General features: G+C 38.2%; 1 protein-coding gene across 2 annotated transcripts in view; it reads left to right on the top strand.

Moving 5' to 3' along the window:
- Positions 1-22,647, top strand: part of LOC124615793 (meckelin) — a 213,460-nt gene that overhangs the window by 4,629 nt on the left and 186,184 nt on the right. For both annotated transcript variants that reach the window (XM_047143917.1, XM_047143916.1), the window contains exons 3-5: positions 9,101-9,405; positions 9,750-9,974; positions 10,066-10,365. In XM_047143917.1, coding sequence (XP_046999873.1) covers positions 9,101-9,405; positions 9,750-9,974; positions 10,066-10,365 — 830 coding nt within the window. The remainder of the gene's footprint in view (positions 1-9,100; positions 9,406-9,749; positions 9,975-10,065; positions 10,366-22,647) is intronic.

Here is a 22,647-nt window from a genome sequence, read left to right as displayed (position 1 = left end):
TTGGAAGCAACTATGATGTATTTGGTGGACTTTAAACACGTGCTTATTACCATTCAAAGGATTGTAAGTTTTTCAGCTCTTAGGAAAAGTATATTGTCACTTAACTAGGAGAAAACTACTTTCACCTGGAATCAAGAGTATTTTCACCCAGGAAAAAGTGTATTTGGGAAAAAATCCAAGAATGTTTTTTCCTTGGTCGCATATACATTGTGCATAAGCCTCCAAAGTGATTTTGAATACCCACTAGTATGATGTGTGATTGTAAGACTATATTTTGCTACTGACAGTATTAATTCAGTATCTGAATTTTTTAAGGTGTGGAGCAAGAACAGAAAATAAATTCTTTTGAATGTCAGTATCTGTCAATTTTAATTTACTGTGGGTTCAACTTCTGCAGTTCCTTCTATGGTGATTTCATCTTCAGTTGTAGCTGTAGGCCTAGTTACAGCCAAAAATTGTTCAAATGTCTCAAAGTTCCTTTTGTCATTAGTAACATAGCTTATTTATCCATTATCACCATACCAGCCTTATTGATTGGAGTCAGAATACATCACAGTGGGGTGACCAAAAGTTCCAATCCTACTCATCTGCTTTGGCCCATAACATCATCAAGAAGGTGGACACACAAATTTCAGCTTGAATCAAGCCCTCGATACCATGAACCTACACACAGCTCAGGAACGCAGTAGTCTGAATTTCACTTGATCTATATGGCAGCTAAAACAAAGCCTGCAGTATCAAAAATCAACACTCTTAAATCATCAAATCTTCCCGTACCCTATCTATTACAGTGAAAAAGAAGAGTTTGCTGTGACATACATGAGCCACTTAATGTTTTTCATTGTGTTGGATTTGTCATTTACCTGTTACAAATCTTACTGATTTAACAGTCATCTTTAGAAATAGTTCTGGCGGTCCAGCTATTCTGTCCCATCACTATGTATGAACATTGTTTTCTTCTGAGCTTTGATCCTTGGTAGATATTCTCACAGTGACAAATTGGAAATCAAAATAGTTTAACCAAACATTAACACATTCTGATACATAACTTCTGACCCTAAGGCCACACATCAGAGTTCTCTTTTTTAACAGAAGAGTGATTCATTTGGCTACCTGCTGACATTGTCGGTGGCCCTCTTACTCCAAACCATTCATGAAACTGTCAACTCAAGAGTGCCAAGGCATAAATATAGCTTTGTACAACAAGTGAACACTGCTGTGCTTGTTGTTATGGTGCAAGCATCCTGGGTACAAATGCAGACTGGAACACACAGTATCTGCTCTGTTCTTATATACTACTTAATAGACATCCACTATCATGATCATCTTTAGCTGGTATGAATACCAATAGTTGACCAGGATATTTGATAAAATGCCTTCTTACACTACACTCTCTAAAATGAAGTCCACTGTACAACAAACCAAAACTCACTCACATCACTAGTATCAAACAACACAACCTTACCAATGATTGGGAACCACTGTCCACAATACTTTCCAACCACAATCTGACACAGTTACCAAAAAGAATCCAGTATTGCAATGCCTATTCGAAATGAAGAGTGATGCAATGTTACTTCAGACAGGCAACTACAGCTGTTATGAAATATATGAAATGCATTTGCAGATGCAAACGTGAACAACTATCAGCTGTGTAAGGGAATTGACAACAATGAATATTTGTGCTGGTCTGGGACTCAAACTCTGATTTCCTGATTTGTGCGAGCAGTTGCCTTAACCGCTTTGGTTATTTGTGCATGACTTGTGGCCAGATCCAAACTTCCATACGTCATCGTCCCTACATACACATTATGTAATTCCCATACAGGGTGTACATTTTGATTGAAAGTTGCTGTTGGTATCAGCGGATGAATACAACATGATGTAGGAGTGATGACATATGGAAGTTTGGGTCTGGCCATGAGTTTTGCACAGCTAACCAAAATGGTTAATATGACGATTTGCTTAAAGCAGGAAATCCGGGTTCGACTACCAGTCTGGCACAAAATTTCATTGTCATCAGTTCCCTTATACAACTGACAGTTGTTTGTATTTGTAACTGCAAATACAGGGGATAGGCAAAATAATGTGAACACCTGTACTTAGTTGGGAATGGTTCATCAATAAGGTGTTGGACCCTCCCATTTGCCTATTATACAGCTGTGATTCTTCTTGGAATAGTGGCATATAATGATTGTATAGTCTCCAGTGGAATGTTATGCCACTCTTTGATCAGAACCTCTTCTAACTCCTGTAGTGACGGGGGAGGTGGAAATCTGCTCCAGAGTCTGTGCTCCAATACTGCCCGTAAGGGTTTGATAATGTTTAAGTCCGGGGACTGTACTGGCTAGGGAAGTTCAGTTCATTGCCCCACATACCACAATTGTACTGTCCTGGCTGTGTGTATAGGCGCATTATCATCCTGAAATATGGCACCATTGTTCGGGAACAACGTTTGAATCACGGGGTGCACCTGATCACCTAAAATGTTCGCATAATCATTGGCTGTAACATGGCTTTTGAGAATAATGATGGGACCAGCAGAATACATGATATGGCTGCTCACACCATGCTTAACCATTAGAATCAAGCAATCAGGACTGTAGGCTTCTTTTGGCATCCTCTACATGTAAACCTGGCGCGATGTTGGAAATAATGAAAACATTGACTCGTCAGACCATATGATGTGTTTCCACTGATCAGCCATCCAGGATTTATGCTCCTGACTCCATGTTTTATGCTTCTTTGTATTGTTTGTTCTTACTAATGGTTTCGGTATAGCAACTCATCCATGAATATTCGTTTTATGGAGTTCTTGGTGGACAGTGTTGATAGAACTGTGGTCTCAAAGATGGCTATTTAGGTCTGGAGTCACTTTAGCCACTGAAGTTTTGTGTTGTTTTGACACAATTCGTGTTAACGTATGACAATCTCTATTATTTAGTTTTGATTTACATTCACTATTACATTTACACGATGATGTCTTTCCACGTTTTGTGTAGGCTGTCATAACTGTTGAAACAATTGAATTTGAAATATTCCATATGTTGTCTATCTTGGTTAGTGATGCTCCAGCTAATGGGGCCCCACAATCTGCCTCTCTGGAACTCTATTAGGTCTTTCGTTTGCATGTTGATCTCAGCCTCTGAATGCAAACACGAAGTGTGCACTACTCGTAAACAGACTGCATTGATGCCTAATCTGTACTGAACATGCACAGTCCAGCACAACATGTGCTGTATCTGCGTTGTTGACCATCAAACCATGCCAATACAACCACTGTTCACGTTATTTTCCCTATCCCTGTCCATTTCATGTATGAAAAAGAATTGCCTGCAACCTGCCCAAGTAAATGTAGAAACTTGATTGTACAACGAGCAATGATCTGCTCATAAATTTCTCTGTCATATCCATTCCTAACAAAAATAGTAAAGTGCTATTAAATTTCTGACCATAAGAAATGCACCAAACACAAGCATGACTCCCATCACCCAAAAATTCAAAATCAAAGAAAGTCACTAGCAAAGTGGTACAAACTCTTCTAATGATAACATTACACATTCAGCTACCAGCATCAAATGTGTCACTAAGATACCTAATAAAAAGCTTCGAACTGTGAGCATCCAACACAAGAGAGTGCCACCAAATACTATGACATGCCATCTACAAATACAACCCAACTCAAAAACACTGCACCATCTTGATGTCACACAACACAGTTATATGATAGGGCAGAGCAGATGGATGGAATCACAACTTTCGATTGACATCATCACAACAGACGTCACGGAAGGCAACTCCTATTAGATTCCTTATGTGAGAATTGTGCAGATTAGAAATAAATAAAGTGATTCAATAACGTCTTTGTTCATGAAACTTCCTGGCGGATTAAAACTGTGTGCCGGACCGAGACTCGAACTCGGGACCATTGCCTTTCGCGGGCAAGTGCTCTACTGACTGAGCTACCCAAGCATGACTCACGCCCCGTCCTCACAGCTTTAATTCTGCCAGTACCTCATCCCCTACCTTCCAAACTTATCATTGACAACTATTGATATTACGACAGGTGCTCAGCCTGTCATTTTCAAGACAGAAATGCAACAAGAGTGTGTTGTTTAAGGTAACGGATAGCATCAATTCTGTCCCTCTGTTTTTTGAGAAGGGAGAGAGCACGATTCCAAGCAAAATTTAAGCAAAAACTGTCATCTCAATTTGTTATTTACTAATTTAATCTCAACTGATTCCTTAATAACACTATCCCAGCAATTGGAGTTCCTGCCAGAATCTCAGTGTTGTTATATTCCTTAGGATGATCACACAAAGGACAACTTTCTGCAGTAGCAGATTTGCTTAGCTGTTGTAAGCATGTGTGATGCTTACACTCAATACACAGCTCCTCCATGCTCCTGAAGGTCTGATCAATATATGACATGTCACAACTGCAATGCATATGATAAACTCCCTCTTTACACATACCTAGATCAACCTTCACAAATCATAAAAGAGCCTGATCTTAGGTGGTGATAAAAAAAAAACACACACGCAAGTTTCACACTGTGTTTCCACAGAATATGATCAGTCCTTTTGGAAATGCTTCCTATATGAGGCAAAAAGGCCATAAACATTGGTGGCAGGTTGTTTGTTATCATCACTCACATATTTCACAGTTGGTTGATAGTGCAGTGCTTGTCTGATCAGTCTTTCACTATAACCATTCTGATGAAAGGTGACTATGAGATAGGTTGACTCAAATGACAGACAGTAACATAGTCAACTTGTTGACATATTTCTCACTGAGAAGGTACTATAATTGTGAATAACTAGCTTACTGATTCATTTGGAATGTAATAAGTTGTGTGCAGGTCATAATTTTTGTTGATAGTGCTTATCATGCAACTAAACACAAATGAGAGACATGGGGACTCATGTTCTACAGAGTTCTCCCAAATTACAATGCTTCATTTAGGAAACAAAATTTCAAACAGGTAGTATAGATGGTAGGCTACTGTGACTTGAGAGTTACCTATTCTATTGAAGAATCAGTTAGTAGTAAAGTTTAGAATTAATTTAGGACTGGGGAAGGCTTATATACTCATTACATTTGGGGCATAATTGTAGGACTTTATTTTTCATTGTTTTATTTTTAATAATTTTTATTTTTCTATAGATTTATTCTTTAATGTTATCATATTATTAGTAATATATTAATTGTAAACTGAAACAGATCATAAATTTGTAAATGTACTACCGTTATCATTTTATGTGAGATGTGTTTATGTGATCAGTTGCAGGTAACAAGAGAACCAATCATATAATTTTATAGCCTCAATACATATTAGTATTTTAGAAGAAGGAAGTAATTATTGTGAAAGTGAAACAAAGTTTTACAACACGTTAGCAATGTTGAAGATAGAAGGTAGTAAAATATTACGTAACTGAATTTGGAGCTCTTGAAAGTCGCAATTACTGTCTTGCTACAGTTTTGTCACAGGGAAGAAAAGCATTCCATGTGCAAAAAACCCGTTAACTGGTTTATTCCTCTCTGTGTAACTGTAATTACTCTCAAAGCAAAAAAAAAAAAAAAAAGCACTACACCATGAAGAAATATCTGATTGAGACAAAAGTCAGTAGAGGTGATGTACACATATAGATGATGTGTTATTCCTTTTGACACATCTAAATTAAACACATAACCAGTTTGTAGTTGCCATACACTTCTTTATTCCAAACACGTGCTCTTAATGAAATTAACAGTAACAACAATTATAATAAAAGGCACCTGGCCTACTGAACCACCAGCACGAGTCAGATTAAAACATTAATGCATTTAAGTCCAATAGACACAGATCTTTCAAATTTTACTCAACCAGTTTTCACTAATTAAAACAATGTTCATAAAACTATCATTAATCAAATTAACTGACATAACTGAATCACACAAACCTTTTAAACATGCTCCATGACTTACATAGAAACTGACTTTGACATAACTCATAACAAATTCTAAAACTACTTCCAACAACTAAGACATCTTCCCTGGACTGATCTTAAGCAATTCTAACAAATTAAAAGTATTATAGATTTATACTCTCAACTAGGCTTCTCTTTAGTGTTAGTTACAGGTACGAGGTTCGCATACATTTCAATCCCAGAATATAATAATAGCATATTAAATGGTCTTAAAATGGGACCGTTTCAATTTTACGTTGAAAATTAGTGATGGATGCGAGCAGACCAAAAGGTTCTATCAGATACAGGAAATTCATGGACCAGAAGGTGAAGTAGAACTATACTCAACTTCGAGCAACATTTAAGCTTCCGGAAAACTACAATGCTCCAGCAGCAAGATGGAAGTGCAGGACACTAACAATGTAACCATAGACACCAATCCAGGTCCTTAAATTTCCCTCTTCCACCGTGATACCCCAATAGGAGTTTGCTCGCGTCGTCCAGTGCCACTTATCTGAAACATAAACACGTCAGTGGCAGACAACATTCTGGTGCATCAGATACACAAATCATATCTGTCGAACTGGTTATAAATAAACCTTTAATTATACACAGCACAAAATGAACACAAGCAGAACTAACCTATGTGACCACTTGCCCAGTAACGGCTCTTAAAATTTGATTAGCCAATTCTCTAGAACAAACAAATAAAATAATAACATAGAAAAAGGAAATAAGGAAAATTATTTCGGCATACTCTCGAATGCCAGGCACAGACTTATGCACTACTTAGTATGACCTCTAGCTACGCATTAAGCGCGGCTTCATGTCTATTTGTTGTGCGTAGCTAGCACTCCCTTAAATGCCGTCAACATATCAGGAGGCCAGACCAAATACAGTGTCAAGTAACTGAAGCAATCAAGATAGTTTTCAGTGCACTCGGGTATTCAATTAACATGAACAGAAACCACCAAGGAACAATTAGAGGACTCCCGACTCCAGTTCATTCACTTTGACTAACATGTAACATACGCAAAGGAAATCTGTTTTTCAAATCTCAAGGAAATTCCAATCACTCTGGCAATGGATCTGCATTCCAACTGCTAAACACCTCACAGCAGCTGCCCATTCTCCTCCATCATACCGACTCGGCTACTCGCCACGCTGCATACATCCACAGTGCCACATGTCACTGTCGCTCACACAGCTGATACCATAACTCAAGCCCCCCCGAAGCGCGCACACCGCAGTTAAATAGCCATCTGCCAAAGATGCGAAGAAGACAAACAGGCATCGAAAATAGACTCACAACGATTGGGATGACAATCGATGGAGACTGGTGCCAGCAGCGCACCAGCTGAATAGACAAACAAATGATTACAGTTCCAGACAAATTGAATGTATTTCACACATTCAGCAAGACAGCGAGCTGGGTGGAGGAATGCACTCAAAAGAAGAAGAAGAAGAAGAAGAAGAAGAAGAAACACCACAAAGGAATTACCTGAATGGGGCGGGAATCAGTAGATGTGATATCATGTACAGGAAAATAAATGATTACAATTTCAGAAAAAATTGGATGATTTATTCAAGAGAAACAGTTTCACAAATTGTGCAAGTCACTGATGCATTGGTTCATTTTGGTCATTACGCAAGTAGTTATTCAGTGTGGTATTGATAGACTAGAGTTGTTTGATGTCCTGAAGGATATCGTGCCGAATTCTGTGCAATTGACATGTTAGATCATCAAAATCCCTAGCTGGTTGGAGGGCCCTGCCCGTAATGCTACAAACATTCTCATATTCTCATTTGGGATGACATCCATTCTCAACTGGGAAGAGACCCGGCGACCTTGCTGTCCAAGACAGGGTTTGGCAAGTATGAAGACAAGCAGTAGAAATTTACTGGTTGTGGGCGGGCATTATCTTGCTGATATGTAAGCTCAGGATGGCTTGCCATGAAGGGCAGCAAAATGGGCCGTAGAATGTTGTTGACATATTGCTGTGTTCTAAGGGTACTGTGGATGACAACCAAAGGGATTCTGCTATGAAAAGAAATGCCATCCCAGACCATCACTCCTGGTTGTGACGTTGTATGTTGGGCAGCAGTGGGGTTTGTATCCCACCAGCATCCAGGTTGTCTCCAGACAAAACTTTGCTGTTCACCAGGGCTCAGTTCGAAATAGGACTCATCACTAAAGGCAGTTCTACTCAAGTGAATGAGATTCGAAGCCAAAGACGTGTCTGGAGATGCTCCAGACTGTGATGGGATACTAACCTGACTGTTGCCCGTCACACGGCCCAGCAGTTTTGAGTGATGGTCTGGGGTACCATTTCTTTTCATAACATGATGTCTTTGGTTTTCATCCATGGCATCCTTACTGCACAGGAATTTATCAGTGATATTCTATGCCAAATTTTGTTGCTCTTCGTGCAAACCATCCTGACCCTACACTTCAGCTAGACAAGATAATGCCCACATGGCAAGAGTTTCTACTGTTTGTCGTCATGCTTGCCAAACCCTACCTTGGCTAGCAAGGTCATTGGTTCTGTCCCCAGTTGAGGACATTTGGAGAATTATGGGTAGGTCCCTCCCCAGCTCGGGATTTTGATGATCTGACATGCCATTTGTACAGAATTTGGCTCAATATCCTTCAGGACATCCAACAACTCTGTCACTCAGTGCAAAGCCGAATAACTGCTTGCGTAATGACCAGAGGTGGACCAATGTGTTATTGACTCGCTCAATTTATGAAACTGTTTCTTTTGACTAAATCATTCAGTTTTTTCTGAAATTGTAATTATTTGTTTGTATGTACACGTATATCGCATCTACTGATTTCTGCCCCATTAAGATAATTCCTTTGTGGTGAATCTTTTCTTTTGTCTTTGAGTGTGCTGTAAAGTATGGTTATAATTATTTGCTTAATGTAGGCAATACATCTATATGCAATTTGCCTTTGTGTGGAGGAGAAATGTTTTGCTGTTCATGAATGTTTTGCTTTATTTCCATTCACTACCCATATTATTGGTATCTGCTCTTTATAAAGAATCAACTTATGTTTCATGGGGAACATATTTTTTATTATTACGGATTAAAATAAATATACATACTTCAGTTTGGTAATGAACTAACTTAGTTATGTCTGTTTTAGTGGAGAGGGAACTGAATGGAAACTATTCTGACTTGCACTGCGTTAAATGTGCAAAAGGCACAGTTCCTTCAGTGAGTGGTAAAAATTGTGTCCCCTGCTCGAACAAACCATCTGTACTGGGACAGAGGCCTTGCAATTGTACTGGAAAGAACTGGCACCTTAGTGGTGATATGTGCATTCCAAGTTCGTTGTTTCTCGATTGGCCAGAGGAAGAAAGTGTGTTCACTGTGCGGTATGCTTCTGATAACAAAGTAGTGTCCAGTTATATAAAAATGAACCTACATAGAGCTGTCTACCTCTGCAAGGTATGTACTGAGACCTTAAAAAATATTTTTTTCCTTCAGAAGTCCCTTTAAATATGTTATTATTGATCCTTTGAGGTTTGTGTGATATTCAATCCCTATACTTTCTTCACATATCAGTGTATTCCTAAACAAGATTATTTACTTAATAATTTTCAATAACATTAATATTTGTTTGGGACTACTGATTTTATGTATTTAATTTTAAAAGCCTGTCTTTAATTTTTGTGTTTTATCAAAAACTCAGTCGTTTCAGAGTAAAAGTTGTGTGTTGCCTTAATGCAGACATTATGATTAACTCACTGCCAAATCTTTAAATTCCTTTTATTAAAAAAATCGTTTTGCAGCTGCACAATGTTTCTTCATGTCAGATGTTAGCTAATATGTGTGCAATGCTGCTGTATGATAATAATTACAAAGGCAGTCCATGTAAGCTTTTTGAAGATCGAAAGCTTGAACATGAGTGGAAGGATAATGTTATGCCATGGCTGCTTTATGGAGAGGGTGATGCACCAGCTGTGCTTTTCAGAAAGAAAATTTCTGCTGAATTTAATCTCCAACCAAATACAGAAGTAAGCAGCAATATTCTGATTTTCTGTTTTTTGTTTAATTTGCTGCTGTTTTTATTCATATTTTAAATTGGTTTTATCTCTCTTCCATCAGAGAAACACTATAAATCTGACTGCAGTACGATTCACTCCAGATGGATGGCTAAAGGAGATTTCTAAAGCAAAAGGCAACTTTTTGCAGCTGTGTCCTACTGTTTCTGGGGATACAAGCTCGCTTTTTCAGTTTGGAGCTCGATATCACCATTCTTGCACAATGCATGTCAGTGAAATGGTGGCACACAGAGACACAGAGTTCGTTGAGTTATATTTGCAGTATTGGACTGAGGGTGAATCTGTGCTCTATCCTATCCCTGTGCTAATTCTTAATATGAAAGCAAGAAATGCTAACAACAAGGTAAAACGTTTTTGATAACTCTGTTTAGAACTTTTAAAAAGATATACCTTATTTGAAGTCATACTTTTGAGTAGTAACTGACTAAAAGTGTGACCATCATTTGCATGTAGAATGTGTAATATAACTACAAGTTGTGTGATGCAAGTTTTCTGAAGAGTTTTAGTATTCTGCTTTGCTGGACATGAATGATTCAGTGAAGACTTGACATTGTTTCTTTGTTACCTTTTAGTTGCTTGACCATTATTGTGTATAGGCCTAACTATGACAGACTTTGTCTGCTCATTATATAGCTATTACTATGTGGAAATTTAATACTGTTGTTCCAACTTCTCTTGAATGCATATGAGGCTCTTTCCGTTTTATAATCTGTATATTTTCATGAACACATACAACATCATTTACATAACATCAGACTTCTGTCAAAACATAACATCCATCATGAAACCTCTACGTGGAAGTCTATTGAAAGAATGAATATGAATAATATTTGCACAATGTCTGATTCACATCACAACTGTTGTTAAAAATATGTATTCCCCAAGGATCTGTCACTTCTCCAAAGTATGGCAGTGATATTAGAACCTGCTATATTTGTGTCCGTGTACGAGCTTCCTCTCATGAAGTTACTGCAATCATCATCCCATCCCAAAGACAGATGCTGTCTTTCACCATGGTTCTCCACAAGGCAATAAAATAACAGATCCACACAATCTTCAAGTTCTCGTCTAGGATAATTTATTTTATGGGTTTTATGGCTATAATTCACAAGTATCATTTGTCACACACCAGTCCTCTTGAGTGGTATGTAACAGCTTAGAGTCTTGTCTTTCTGTCTAATGTTCTGAGCTTTATGTTAAAGAAAAATTCACATCCATGCCATTTTAGGTAAGTGAAGTATCTAATTCCCAGTCATTTACTGAAACTCTAGTTGTGAGTGGACTCTTTTGAACCTGTGTGTTGACTGTGTGCCTTTGTCCTTGAAGTTTGAGCATTTTGAGAAGTTTAAACCTGTTCCCATCTTGGGAATGTGATCTCTGTGAGGGAAGGCAGAGTCAGAAGCATCCACTTGTGCTGCTGGGGACTGATTCAATGCTGCTGTCTGATAGACAGCTTTTGAGTGTTTTGCTTGCTTGGAGTGGGTATTGGTGAATGACAGTAATTGTGGGGAGATGTGAGTGTTTTCTTCCAGAACTTGCTTTTTTTTAACTCTATCAGTGATCTCAAAACTTCAACTTGTTACAAGTGGATGTGAACTTTGTTTCCTGGGTTGTTGTAACAATTGACAGAATGTGTGTGGGGAAGAGGGGTTGGAGAGGGGAGGATATTGGTATTTAGGATTGTTTCTTCTTATAGTGATTCACATATACACTCTCTTATTGTGATTACAGAACTATAATGTTCTGTACATTCTTTGTGGACTGGAGTAATTACAAAGTGTAGCCTATCTCATGTCTGACTTTTGATGTGGGAAATTGGGAAATGTTACGTTTTTTTTTCCCTCTCTCTCTCTGTCTCTCTGTGATTGAGTACACTGATATTCTTGAGGCTAAAATTCATTATGTCTCTTGGGGGTATTAACATCGTTTACAGTGGTGCTGTGCACTCTGGGTGAGCTCGGTGTCCTATGCTATCAGAGGTGACATAGTAGCGATATTGATGATAAATGGTGGTGAGGTAAGGCAGTTTCTGCAAGGAAGGGCACAGTGATTGAAGGCTGAAATGATGGAAAGAGCTGAGACACCCAGGCAGCAGTGCTGCTATTCCTGCTTTTGTTGATGTCATCAGAATCACATAATTGGTGAGCTTGGCAGCTTAGATCTTTTTGAAAGAATGGTCAGGTTGAGACCACAAATTATGACAAAGCTAGATGAGTCTCTGCCACATTCATCCATGATTCTCCTAGTGGGATGTAACAATTGTGTGCTACTCGGCTCCTATTAAGCAGACCTGTGTACACAAAACTTTTCTTAATGATGGATTGCCATGATAGAATTCTGTGAACGCCATTATCTCCCAATGTTTTGTGTGGGCTGTGATGTGCTTTGTAGTTAAAGGTGATGTGTCAGTTTTCTAAACATTGTGACTAAAAGAATAAGATTTATAAGGCCATATAATGTTTACCATGTTTTAAGAGATCTTTTGGGAACATATTTATGTATGAACCACAGCTTTAGCTCTCACACTTTTTTTAATTGTATTTTTATTGCAAGTGAATTAAATTATGCTAATTATTTATGTACACCCTAGGCACACATTACTCAAAATACAAACAAAGCAGGAGGTTTATTTTTTTCCTGTAAGTTCTTTACGCTATCACCTTTAAAGCAAACTGTTGAAAAAGATGGTGCTATAATAAATTGTGGTACAAAAATTTTTAAGTATGATTATCAAAAATTTTGGAAATGAATTAAGGGTTTTTCTTCAAAGAAGCATTTTATTTTCAAAATTAAGTCACAAGAGTAGCGTACTTTTTAGTTAAGCATGTTTTAAGACAGTATACAAAATGTCAGCTCTCTATCTTTATTAGTTTTTAGCCAAAATGCACCAGAACATGAAATAATTTAACTTTCAGGAAATTCAAGTTAAAATTAAAACTTGCTTTTGCTATTAAACTTGCATAGCACTAATGCATCCCAGGTCCATATTCATCTTATTTCCTGTGTTGTTCTTCCTCCCTTCTCTTTTTGACACATCTTGTTATTCTTGCTGCTTTGGTGGCTTCCAACGCTGATTTTTCTCCTTTGAAGAGTCTCCTTCGGTCAGTGGCTATTGGAATCTATGCATATTTAGTCCATCAGGCACTCCCATCAGTTCCATAACGTTAAGCCTTTCCACTGCACTGTCATTGAAACATAGAACAACATCTAACACACCTATTTTCAAAGCATTTAAAAGGGGAGGCCACGACTTTGAAACGTGGATTTACAGTAAACTTTGTACACTCATAGTACTCCACGAGGACAACAAAACATGTTAGCAGTAGCGCGTAATTCTCAAGTGTTACTGAGAAAATCGCAAGATAATTTCAGTCGCCAAATACATATGGCTGTGCGTGGCCATTTTTACCAGGAAGTGGCAGCAGCCCCGAGTGGTTAATGTTCAAGCCCCGTAATCGCTGGATCGAGTCCCATTTGTCACTTTTTTTTTTTTTTTTTTTTTTTTTTTTTTTTTTTTTTTTTTTTTTTTTTTTTTTTTTTAATTTCTAACACATTCATTTTCTTTACTATTTATATTACAATTGATATAATGGGAAGAATATGTGTAACCGGATGAACTTTTATTAAATTTACAATGTTATTTGGCAGTCTACAAATTTTTATTAGCACAAATGATATAATATTCTTAACTATCGACTAGTAAACGACTAAACGCATAAAGTGATACTAAAAATGTATGCTTGTCCATGATTTGAGAAATCCCTTATACCTGAAAGGACCCCGAAACTACTTGTTACCTGCAAGCTTTGACCGGCACAGACGGCTTTCGAAAGATGTACAATTAATCGTTGCTTTTGACATTACGAGTAGAAGTTGCATGATGGTATTTTTCATAGAAACATGGAAAACATAAAGTTAAACGGCACCAGCTGCATTGAATAAATCCTATGTTTCTGCATACGCAAAGTCTTTTGAGGTTTTTCGTGGAAAAGCAAACCTCGTTAACATTTTCAAAAACTTCTCTTTCAGCTGATAATTTGGAAGCAAACCATGCAGAATGCAGCATTTCCTTAAATATCGGCGCTAATAATTGGTCATGCAGTCTATCTATATCCGGATCCTGCTCCAGCTACTGCTGGGTCTGGGTGCTGACGAGTCCTCTCCATTTGGTTTGGTCCTCCCACCACTTTTCTTTCTCCGCATGCTGCTGGGTCACACCTCTCCTTTCCACAGATATTCTCACTCCAATTTTCCACCGTGTTCTTGGGTGCCCTCTAGGTCTTTTCCCATCTATCTTTAGTTCTTCCATAATTTTGGGGAGTCTCTGCCCATGCATCCTCTTAACATGCTCATACCATCTTAATCTCTTTTTTTCAATTTCTTATCTCATACTGTCTTGTTTAAGGTCCTTTCTAATCTCTACATTCCTTACTCTGTCCATTCTTGTTTTTCCCTTAACTGCTCTGAGAAATTTCATTTCTCCTGCTTGCAGTCTGCTCCAGTTCCTTTCTGTCGTTGTCCATGTTTCTCCACCATAGGTGACAATAGGGAAGTAATAATTCATATACATAAGGAGTTTTGCTTTTTTTCTGAAACTTCCTTATTCCAACTCAGGTGTTTTATTGTTTGGTAGAAATTGCCTCCCTTCTGTAACCTCCTATTAATTTCGTTAGTTATTCTTCAATCCCTAGATATTTCACTCCCTAAATAAGTGAAATTTTCTACCACTTTGAGGGGTTCTCCATTCAAGGTAATAATTCCGTTGATCCCTTTCTCTCTTCCAAATACCATTACTTCACTCTTATCTTTATTTATTTTTAATCCACACCTTTTCATTAGTTTCTTCCACACATCAAGTTGTAACTGTACATCTACCTCTTTATCACCCCATATTACCATATCATCTGCAAAAATCATATTTTTTGTCTTTTTCTTTTACTATATCTTTAACTGCCCTATTCATTCCCTCCATCACAACATTAAAAAGTGCAGGAGATACTTCCTTGCTTAAGTCCTTGTCTTATTTCAAAGTATTCAGAGCTCCCCAATGGTGTTCTAATTCTACAATTGTGTCCTCTGTACATTGTCTTTATTACATTAATTTATCCATCTTCTACATCTATCTTCTTCATTTCTTCCCATAGTGTTTCCCTGTTAACTGAGTCATATGCCTTTTCTATGTCTATAATAACCATTATCACCCTTTTGTTTTACTCCCAACTTTTTTCCATCAGTTGACAGATAATAAACATCAGGTCGATCGTGCTTCTTCCTTTCCTAAACCTGTACTGTTCTTCACTCAGCTCCTTTTCTGTCTTTTCACTTATTTGATTTAGTAAAATTCTTTCAAAAATCTTGGATGTATGACTCATAAGGGTTATTCCTCTGTAGTTTTTACAAAGTCTTTTATTGCCTGTTTTGAAGATGGGAACAATGTCTCCTCTTCTCCAATCGTTAGGTATTGTACTATTTCTCCACACACTTGATGGTACTCTATACAGCCACTGTATTCCCACTGGACCTGCTGCTCTTATCATGTCCACAGATACTCCATCAGGTCCTGGGGCTTTTCCCCCATTCACCATCTTCACAGTTATTTCTTCCAGTGTAATTTGTCCTAATTCTGCTTCCCAACTTCTCTCAATTTCTCCATTATTTGTTGTTTCCTCGTGTACCTGCTCCTCAGCGTTTAACAATTTCTTAAAATGTTCTTTCCAGAGATCTTTTATATTCCCTGGATCTTCAATCACGGTACTGCCCTCTGTTTCCATTTGTACTGGTACTTCAGAAGCGTTCCTTTTATTTTTCATCATTTTATAGAACATTTTCTTCTTGCTCTTCACATCTTCTTCAAGTTTTTTTGGAAACTCTTCCCATGCCTTTTTCTTTGCTGTTTCCATTATTTCTTTGCACTTCTTCTTTTCCTCTATATATTTTTTATGGCCTTCTTCATTTTTAGTTTTCTACCACTTTCTCCATGCTCCATTTTTTTCTTCTGACTGCTTGGATTGTGGTATCATCCCATCAACTTGTCTGTCTTACTTTTTCCTTTCCAGGTGTTCTGCCACATACTTTTTGTGCTGCTTCGACTGAAGTGTCTTTGAATAAACTCCATTCTTTTTCTACATCGCAGAAAACTTCTTTTGGAAATTTTTGTGTGATTAATCCTCTGTACTTCTCAGCACTTTCACTCTCCTTCAGTTTCCAATCCTGTATCCTCATCACTTTCTTCTGTTTTCTATTTTTCACACACTTATTCATTTTCTTTTGTCCCACCAGTAATCTGTGGTCTCCTTCTGCACTCACACTTGCAATTACCTTCGCATTTGTTACCTTCTCTCCCCATTCCCTATCTACTAGAATATAGTCAATTGCACTCTTAGTTTTTCCATCCCAACTGTATCTGGTGATAGCATGACTTTCTCTCTTCATAAACCATCTGTTTGCTATTTTCATTCCATTCCTCTAGCACAAATCCAGGAGTCTTTCCCCTTTTTCATTTCTGCCTCCATATCCAAAACATTCCAACAATCCCTTTCTGTCTTTGCCTACCTGTGCATTAAAATCTTCCATCATTATATTAGCACTCTCTATATGGTTTTCTAACTCATTTTCAAACCCCATCTTCTCTTCTTCACTACATCCCGCTTGAGGTGCATAACTCTGGATTACTTTTAGTGTTTCTTTTTGGAATCTCAGGTTTAAGATTATGATCCTGTCTGATATATATCTCACACTTTCAATACAGCTTTGTACATTCATATTCACCATCACTGCCACACCATTTCTTCCAAACCTGTTATTCCCACTCCAGTAAAGTTTTCCTCCTCCTCTCAAATTCTTCTCACCGTTTTCCTTCCACTTTGTTTCGCTTAATCCCAATATATCTAACTTTCTCTCTGTTAGTACATCTGTCATTTCTTCCATTTTTCCATTGTGGGTTAATATATTAAGGGTGCCAATATTTTGCTTATTTTTTAGTCCAGTTGGTTTCATCTTCTTGTACTTATTAATATCATCAGGGCTCCCATCATTCGCACCAGTACTTGAAAAAACAGTGGGGTCAAATCCTTAGGGGTTCGTTGCGAGGCTCGTCTGTGTTTTGAAAGTAATATATGAAGACTTTCCTACTGGCTTGCTAGGCCTAAGGCAAGAAAGGATTTTCTGTTGGGGTTGTCTCCCTTAGCCTTTGGAATTTCTCCTCCACCACAAGGCAGTGGTTCCCTTCTCATTTAATCCCCAGAAAGGAGGGTTGCCTCATCTGCCAGCTAAGCCATTCCAAAGTCTTGGTTCTCCGCCGTCGCCGCCATTAAGGTCTTCACCCATGACCCTGGGCATGGGTTCCGTGTTATGCCCCACGGGATTGGGTCCCTGCCCGAACTCAGCAATCCTAGCACTCCGGCCTACTGAAGTGTAGGATGCCCACCCCCGCGACGTGGACGTGCCAGACAGGAATTCCTCTAGTGGAGGAATAGGGACGGGGACCCTACCTCCCTGGAGCCGTGTTAATGATTGTGTATGGTGTCACAATCAAAGGTTGGTCATGCAGTATCAAGAGCATTTTAATAACATCTTCATCAGAATCAATTTCTCATTCTCTTTCAATTAAATATGAACAGTTTTGAAGAAATGGACAAGCATACACTTTCAGTATCACTTTATGCATTTGGTTGTTTACTAGTTGATAGTTATGAATATTATATTATTTGTGATAATAAAAATTTGTAGACTGCCAAATAACAGTGTAAATTTAATAAAAGTTCATCTGGTTACACGTATTTTTCCCATTATATCAATTGTAATATAAAACTGACAAATAGGACTCGATCCAGCGATTACGGGGCTTGAACGCTAACCACTTGGTTGCTGCCGCTTCCGGGTAAAAATGGCCACGAACAGCCATATATATTTGATGACCAAAATTATCTTCGGATTTTCTCAATAATGCTTGAGAAGTACATGCTACTGCTTACACGCTTTGTTGTCCTTGTGGAGTACTATGAGTGTACGAAGTTTACAGTAAATCTGTGTTCCAAACGTTGTGGCCCTTGTTAGTCCTACTAGAACAGTTTTTGGTATCTGTTTGTCTAATAATCTTGTGTCACAAAGATTCCTATATATAGATTTTATAACTTCCATTATAGCAAATGGCAAAGAATGTTGATGGTTGTAGATATCACCTTGAGTTATAGCCCTCTGCTAACCACACCTTGAATCACTGCCAAGTGGGCAGAGTGCATAGCGTGGGTTGTCACCTGTGGAGGATTTGTGAAAGAAGATAGCCCATACTGTCTTTTTCATTCCCTCAAGGGCATTTTTATTTTGTCCTATGGCTTGTCCATAATAATACTGCAACCTGCCTATTTCTCCATCGGTAAGCCGACCAAATCCACTAATGCACTTATCATCAGCTAATTTCTTTCCCTTCAAATTCCTCTTCAGGTTCCTCATTCTTGTAACTAACCCTTTCTGGACATGTCCAACACACTCCATGTTTTCAGTATTTGTGTCAGCATATGGTTTGGAGTCACAAACTTTTTTTGCGTCTTCATCTCATAGGTAAGATGTGTACATCACATTATATTTCTCAACTGACCTGTGAAATACCTTCACATCAACCTCAGATTCCATACTTCCACTATAACCACTAAAGTTAATCCAACATTTATGGTTTTCAGTTCCACTAGTACAGCCATGGCAGTACTTGGTAATACATTCCACATCAATGACTTCACCATTGCCCAAGGAGGTAGCTATCACTACACCATTTAGGGATCTATGGCCTCTTTGTTGCCAGGATGCATCCTGGGCTGCAGACATATATGTATTGCTGTCATTCATGTCCACACTTTCCTGAACAGCATTTTTCATACTGTCATTTGCTACTTCTTCTAAAGTCTATAGAATAATTTTATTGTACCTGTCAAATCTTGTAGGCGGAGGTAAGTCCATAAGAGTGCAGAGAATTTGTGCACTTCTGTACCTTTGCCTATACACCTCACAGCATAAGCAAGTTTAAGATTTGTGTTATACACTCTCTGTTTAGTTACACCACAAGTATAACCACATTTGCTTAAATCACAAAAATTACAAACAATTCTTAATTTTGATGCACAACCTCTTCTAGCATGTATCTCTTCTAGCATGTGGTGTGAAGGTAGTTACCTTCACAGCACTATTGCCACATTCATTACTCTGCAAAGCTTTATTTATTAGTTCCGATAGAGTAGAGGGTTCAACAATAACAAAACCTAAATCAATAATTGGCGACTCTACATTATGAGGATTAATAAGTCAAGCTCATTGTCCAAATATTTGTAGTGCTTGGAGTAGTTGAAGCTGATTCAAGTGTTGTATCATGTTGTACGAGGGTTGCCCAGAAAGTAATGCACCCCATTTTTTTGCTCAGACGAAAACATTTCTATGAATGTGAAATGTTACAAATCTATTATTTGGATAATTACTATTAAAAACAGTCTTGATCACGATTTATTTAACAAGGTGACCGGTTTCGACCACTACTGTGGTCATCTTCAGACCATTGAGTAGGAACCTCTTTCTGTTGGAGAATCACTACTCATTGGTAAGATGTGTACATCAGTAGTGATTCTCCAACAGAAAGAGGTTCCTACTCAATGGTCTGAAGATGACCACAGTAGTGGTCGAAACCGGTCACCTTGTTAAATAAATCGTGATCAAGACTGTTTTTAATAGTAATTATTTATAAGACATTGATCACTGCTGTTCCCATAATTCATTCAAAAGTAATTCTATTATTTGGAGTCTCCTGAGTGAGTGCGCCAAGTTTCCGTCACTTCCAACAGGTAGCGTAGCTACAGGACAGTTTCAAAATGGCATTTGTAGGTGACATACATTACAAGCAAAGTGCCGTCATTGAATTTCTCACTGCAGAGAAAGAAACTGTGGGGAATATTTGTAAATGCTTGTGAAAAGTCTATGGAGCTATCGACAGAAGTACAGTTAGTCACTGAGCACAGAGGGTGAATGATCAGAAGGTTGTTTGGTGGAGCTCCATAGTTTGCAGCGGTCGTGGAGACCGTCCATGGCTGTCACACCTGACATGTTTCAGCGAGCTGATGTTGTCATTTGTGAGGACAGACACCACTCTTGGAAGATATTTTGAGGATGATGAGGAGGTGATTCGCACAGTGAAACACTGGCTCCACCACCAGGACAAGGATTGGTACCAATAGGGCATACACAACCTTGTTTTGCGGTGGAAGAAGGCCATAGAACAGGATGGAAATTACATGGAAAAATAGTTTGTGTAGATAAAACACTATTCTTTTGTGAGTGTAATTCTCATATGTTCAACAAAAATAATTGTTGAAGAAAAAAAATGTGGTTCAATACTTTCTGGGCAACCCTCGTATTTCAGTATTAGCTGAGTTAATCCACTTGGTGAACCAATTTCCATAATATGTACATTATTTAACACCGAACTTCTTAATTCTTCCCAGTGCTTTCAAGTGGAATAAGAAACTCATGCACACAATACTTCTATGTAAACAAAATACTCGCGCCAAAACAACAGCAGACAATGACAAACAAAAGATAAGCAACTATAAACATTTTTCAGATTAGCCAACTTAAAGGACTAAAAAGTCATAAAAATGGAACAAATGAGATCAAAACTTTATTTTTAACAGTAATGACTATGTGCCACGGGGATGTCGTAGTGTGTGCAACCACTTTTAAATTCCTCTAAGTTTGGTACTTTCTGTGGTCCATTTTCCTGGAAGCAAACCTTTTCTCCTTCAGAGAACTATGGAGAATTTTGTAAGAAAAAAATTAAAAAATTGCTTTTTTGACAGTTATTTACATACAAGTCCCCTTAAGCTAAAGCACAATATAACTCAGAGGACAAATGTATTTATTTAACCTGATGTGACTAGGGCCGTTATGCCCTCCCTTATATCAGACCAGGGTTTCACATATATGGTACCTTTTTACGTCATAATTACCTGAGAAATAACAATTTCAACATGGCAAGTAATATTAAAATAATTTGATTGTCTGAAACTGACTATAAGGTAATAGAGTTAATACTGGCAGTACATGGATTACTGCAGTTACTACCACTGATAGTGTTAATAGTAAGAATGAAAATAGTGAGAATAATAATATTAATGTGGTGGCAGACATAAGAAGAATTAACGTTGTAAAAAATAGATGTTTTTTGATATAACGAGTTCTAGGGAAGAGGAAATTTAAGGATGTTGCATTGGCTAAGAGTAGTGGAAGATTGGGTTGGAAAGAGTGATGTATAAGGGCAACAGGTGCATACAGGGACAACGGTGATCCTTATTGTTGCTCTGATAGATATGTCATTAACTGTCTTCTGAAGCTGGAGATGTTTTCCAGTTCTGTGGGAGGTTATTCCAGAGTCAGGTTCCTGCTACTGAAAAGGATGTCAAGAAACAGGCTGAACAATGGAATGGGTCTGATAGGATTTTGCTCTGATGAGAGTGAGTTTTCTTCCGTGTTGTTCAGACAAGAGCATTAAGGTCAAGGAGAGCTATGAAGAACAGTGTTTATTGATAAGATGGTAGAGAAGACAGAGGGTATGGAAATCTCTGCCCTTGCCTGCACAGAGCCAGGATAGCTGTTAATATTTTGATGAAATGTGGTCAAATAGTCGAACGTTACAAATATTACAAACACAGGTGTTCATAACCATTTCCAGATGTTATGAGCTATCCTGAGAAAGGCCTGTAATTAGTGACTGGAGGTATGAGTATTTGTACAAGTCCTTTTCAGGTCAGGAGGGAAGAACTTTTTATATTTTTGTAGGGCTTGGAGAGATGCTGATGCTTTCTTGCACAGTGCAGTTACATGCTAAGTCCTGTTTAGATTTTCATTTATTATTACTCCTAGACTCTTTGCTGAAGAAGAGAAATTAATATTTGTTCCAGTTAGAGTTAAAGGTGGTAGGGATTCCCAATATTTCGGGCTTGTGAACCTAGAATGACCAACTAGTACTGCTTGGGTTTGGGATGGTGTGAGCTTTAACCCTGTTTCCCGCACCCGTTTTTTGTAGTGCACACAGGTTGGCACTGAGATTCTTGATAGCTGTCTTCAGGTTTTTTGATTTTGCACTTACATACTAGTAGATGTCATCAGTGTACAAGTGCTATTTGCAATAGGATAAAACCAATGCCGTATCATTTACATACAGTGAAAAGAGTGTGGGACATAATACTGAACCCTGAGAGATGCCCAATACTACCTGCCTCCACTGTAGCTTTATGGTGCCGCACATGACGCATTGCTGGAGAGGCGCCAGACGCGAGTGAAACCGTTGCTCTGCACTTGGTGAGAAATTTAGGCTGCTAAGTTTGGCAAGTAAAATGTCATAGTCAACAGTACAAAGGCTTTACTGAAGTCTAAGAAGCACATGATAGTTGTGTGTTGTGCATCCCAAGCAAGCTTCAGATCATCTGTTACCTCTATTGAGGTAGATGTGCTGTGCTTTGCTGCGAAGTTTATGGAAACCTGATTGGTATTTTTCTAGTTGGTTACCTGTAGTTAGGTAGTTTGTTAGCTAGTCATGGACTATATGTTCTAAGACCTTGAATAGTGCAGGAAGAATGAAAATAGGTTG

This window comes from Schistocerca americana, chromosome 5 (genome assembly GCF_021461395.2).
Source record: "Schistocerca americana isolate TAMUIC-IGC-003095 chromosome 5, iqSchAmer2.1, whole genome shotgun sequence".
Lineage (NCBI taxonomy): Eukaryota > Metazoa > Arthropoda > Insecta > Orthoptera > Acrididae > Schistocerca > Schistocerca americana.
This window is presented reverse-complemented; position numbering and strand designations above follow the sequence as displayed.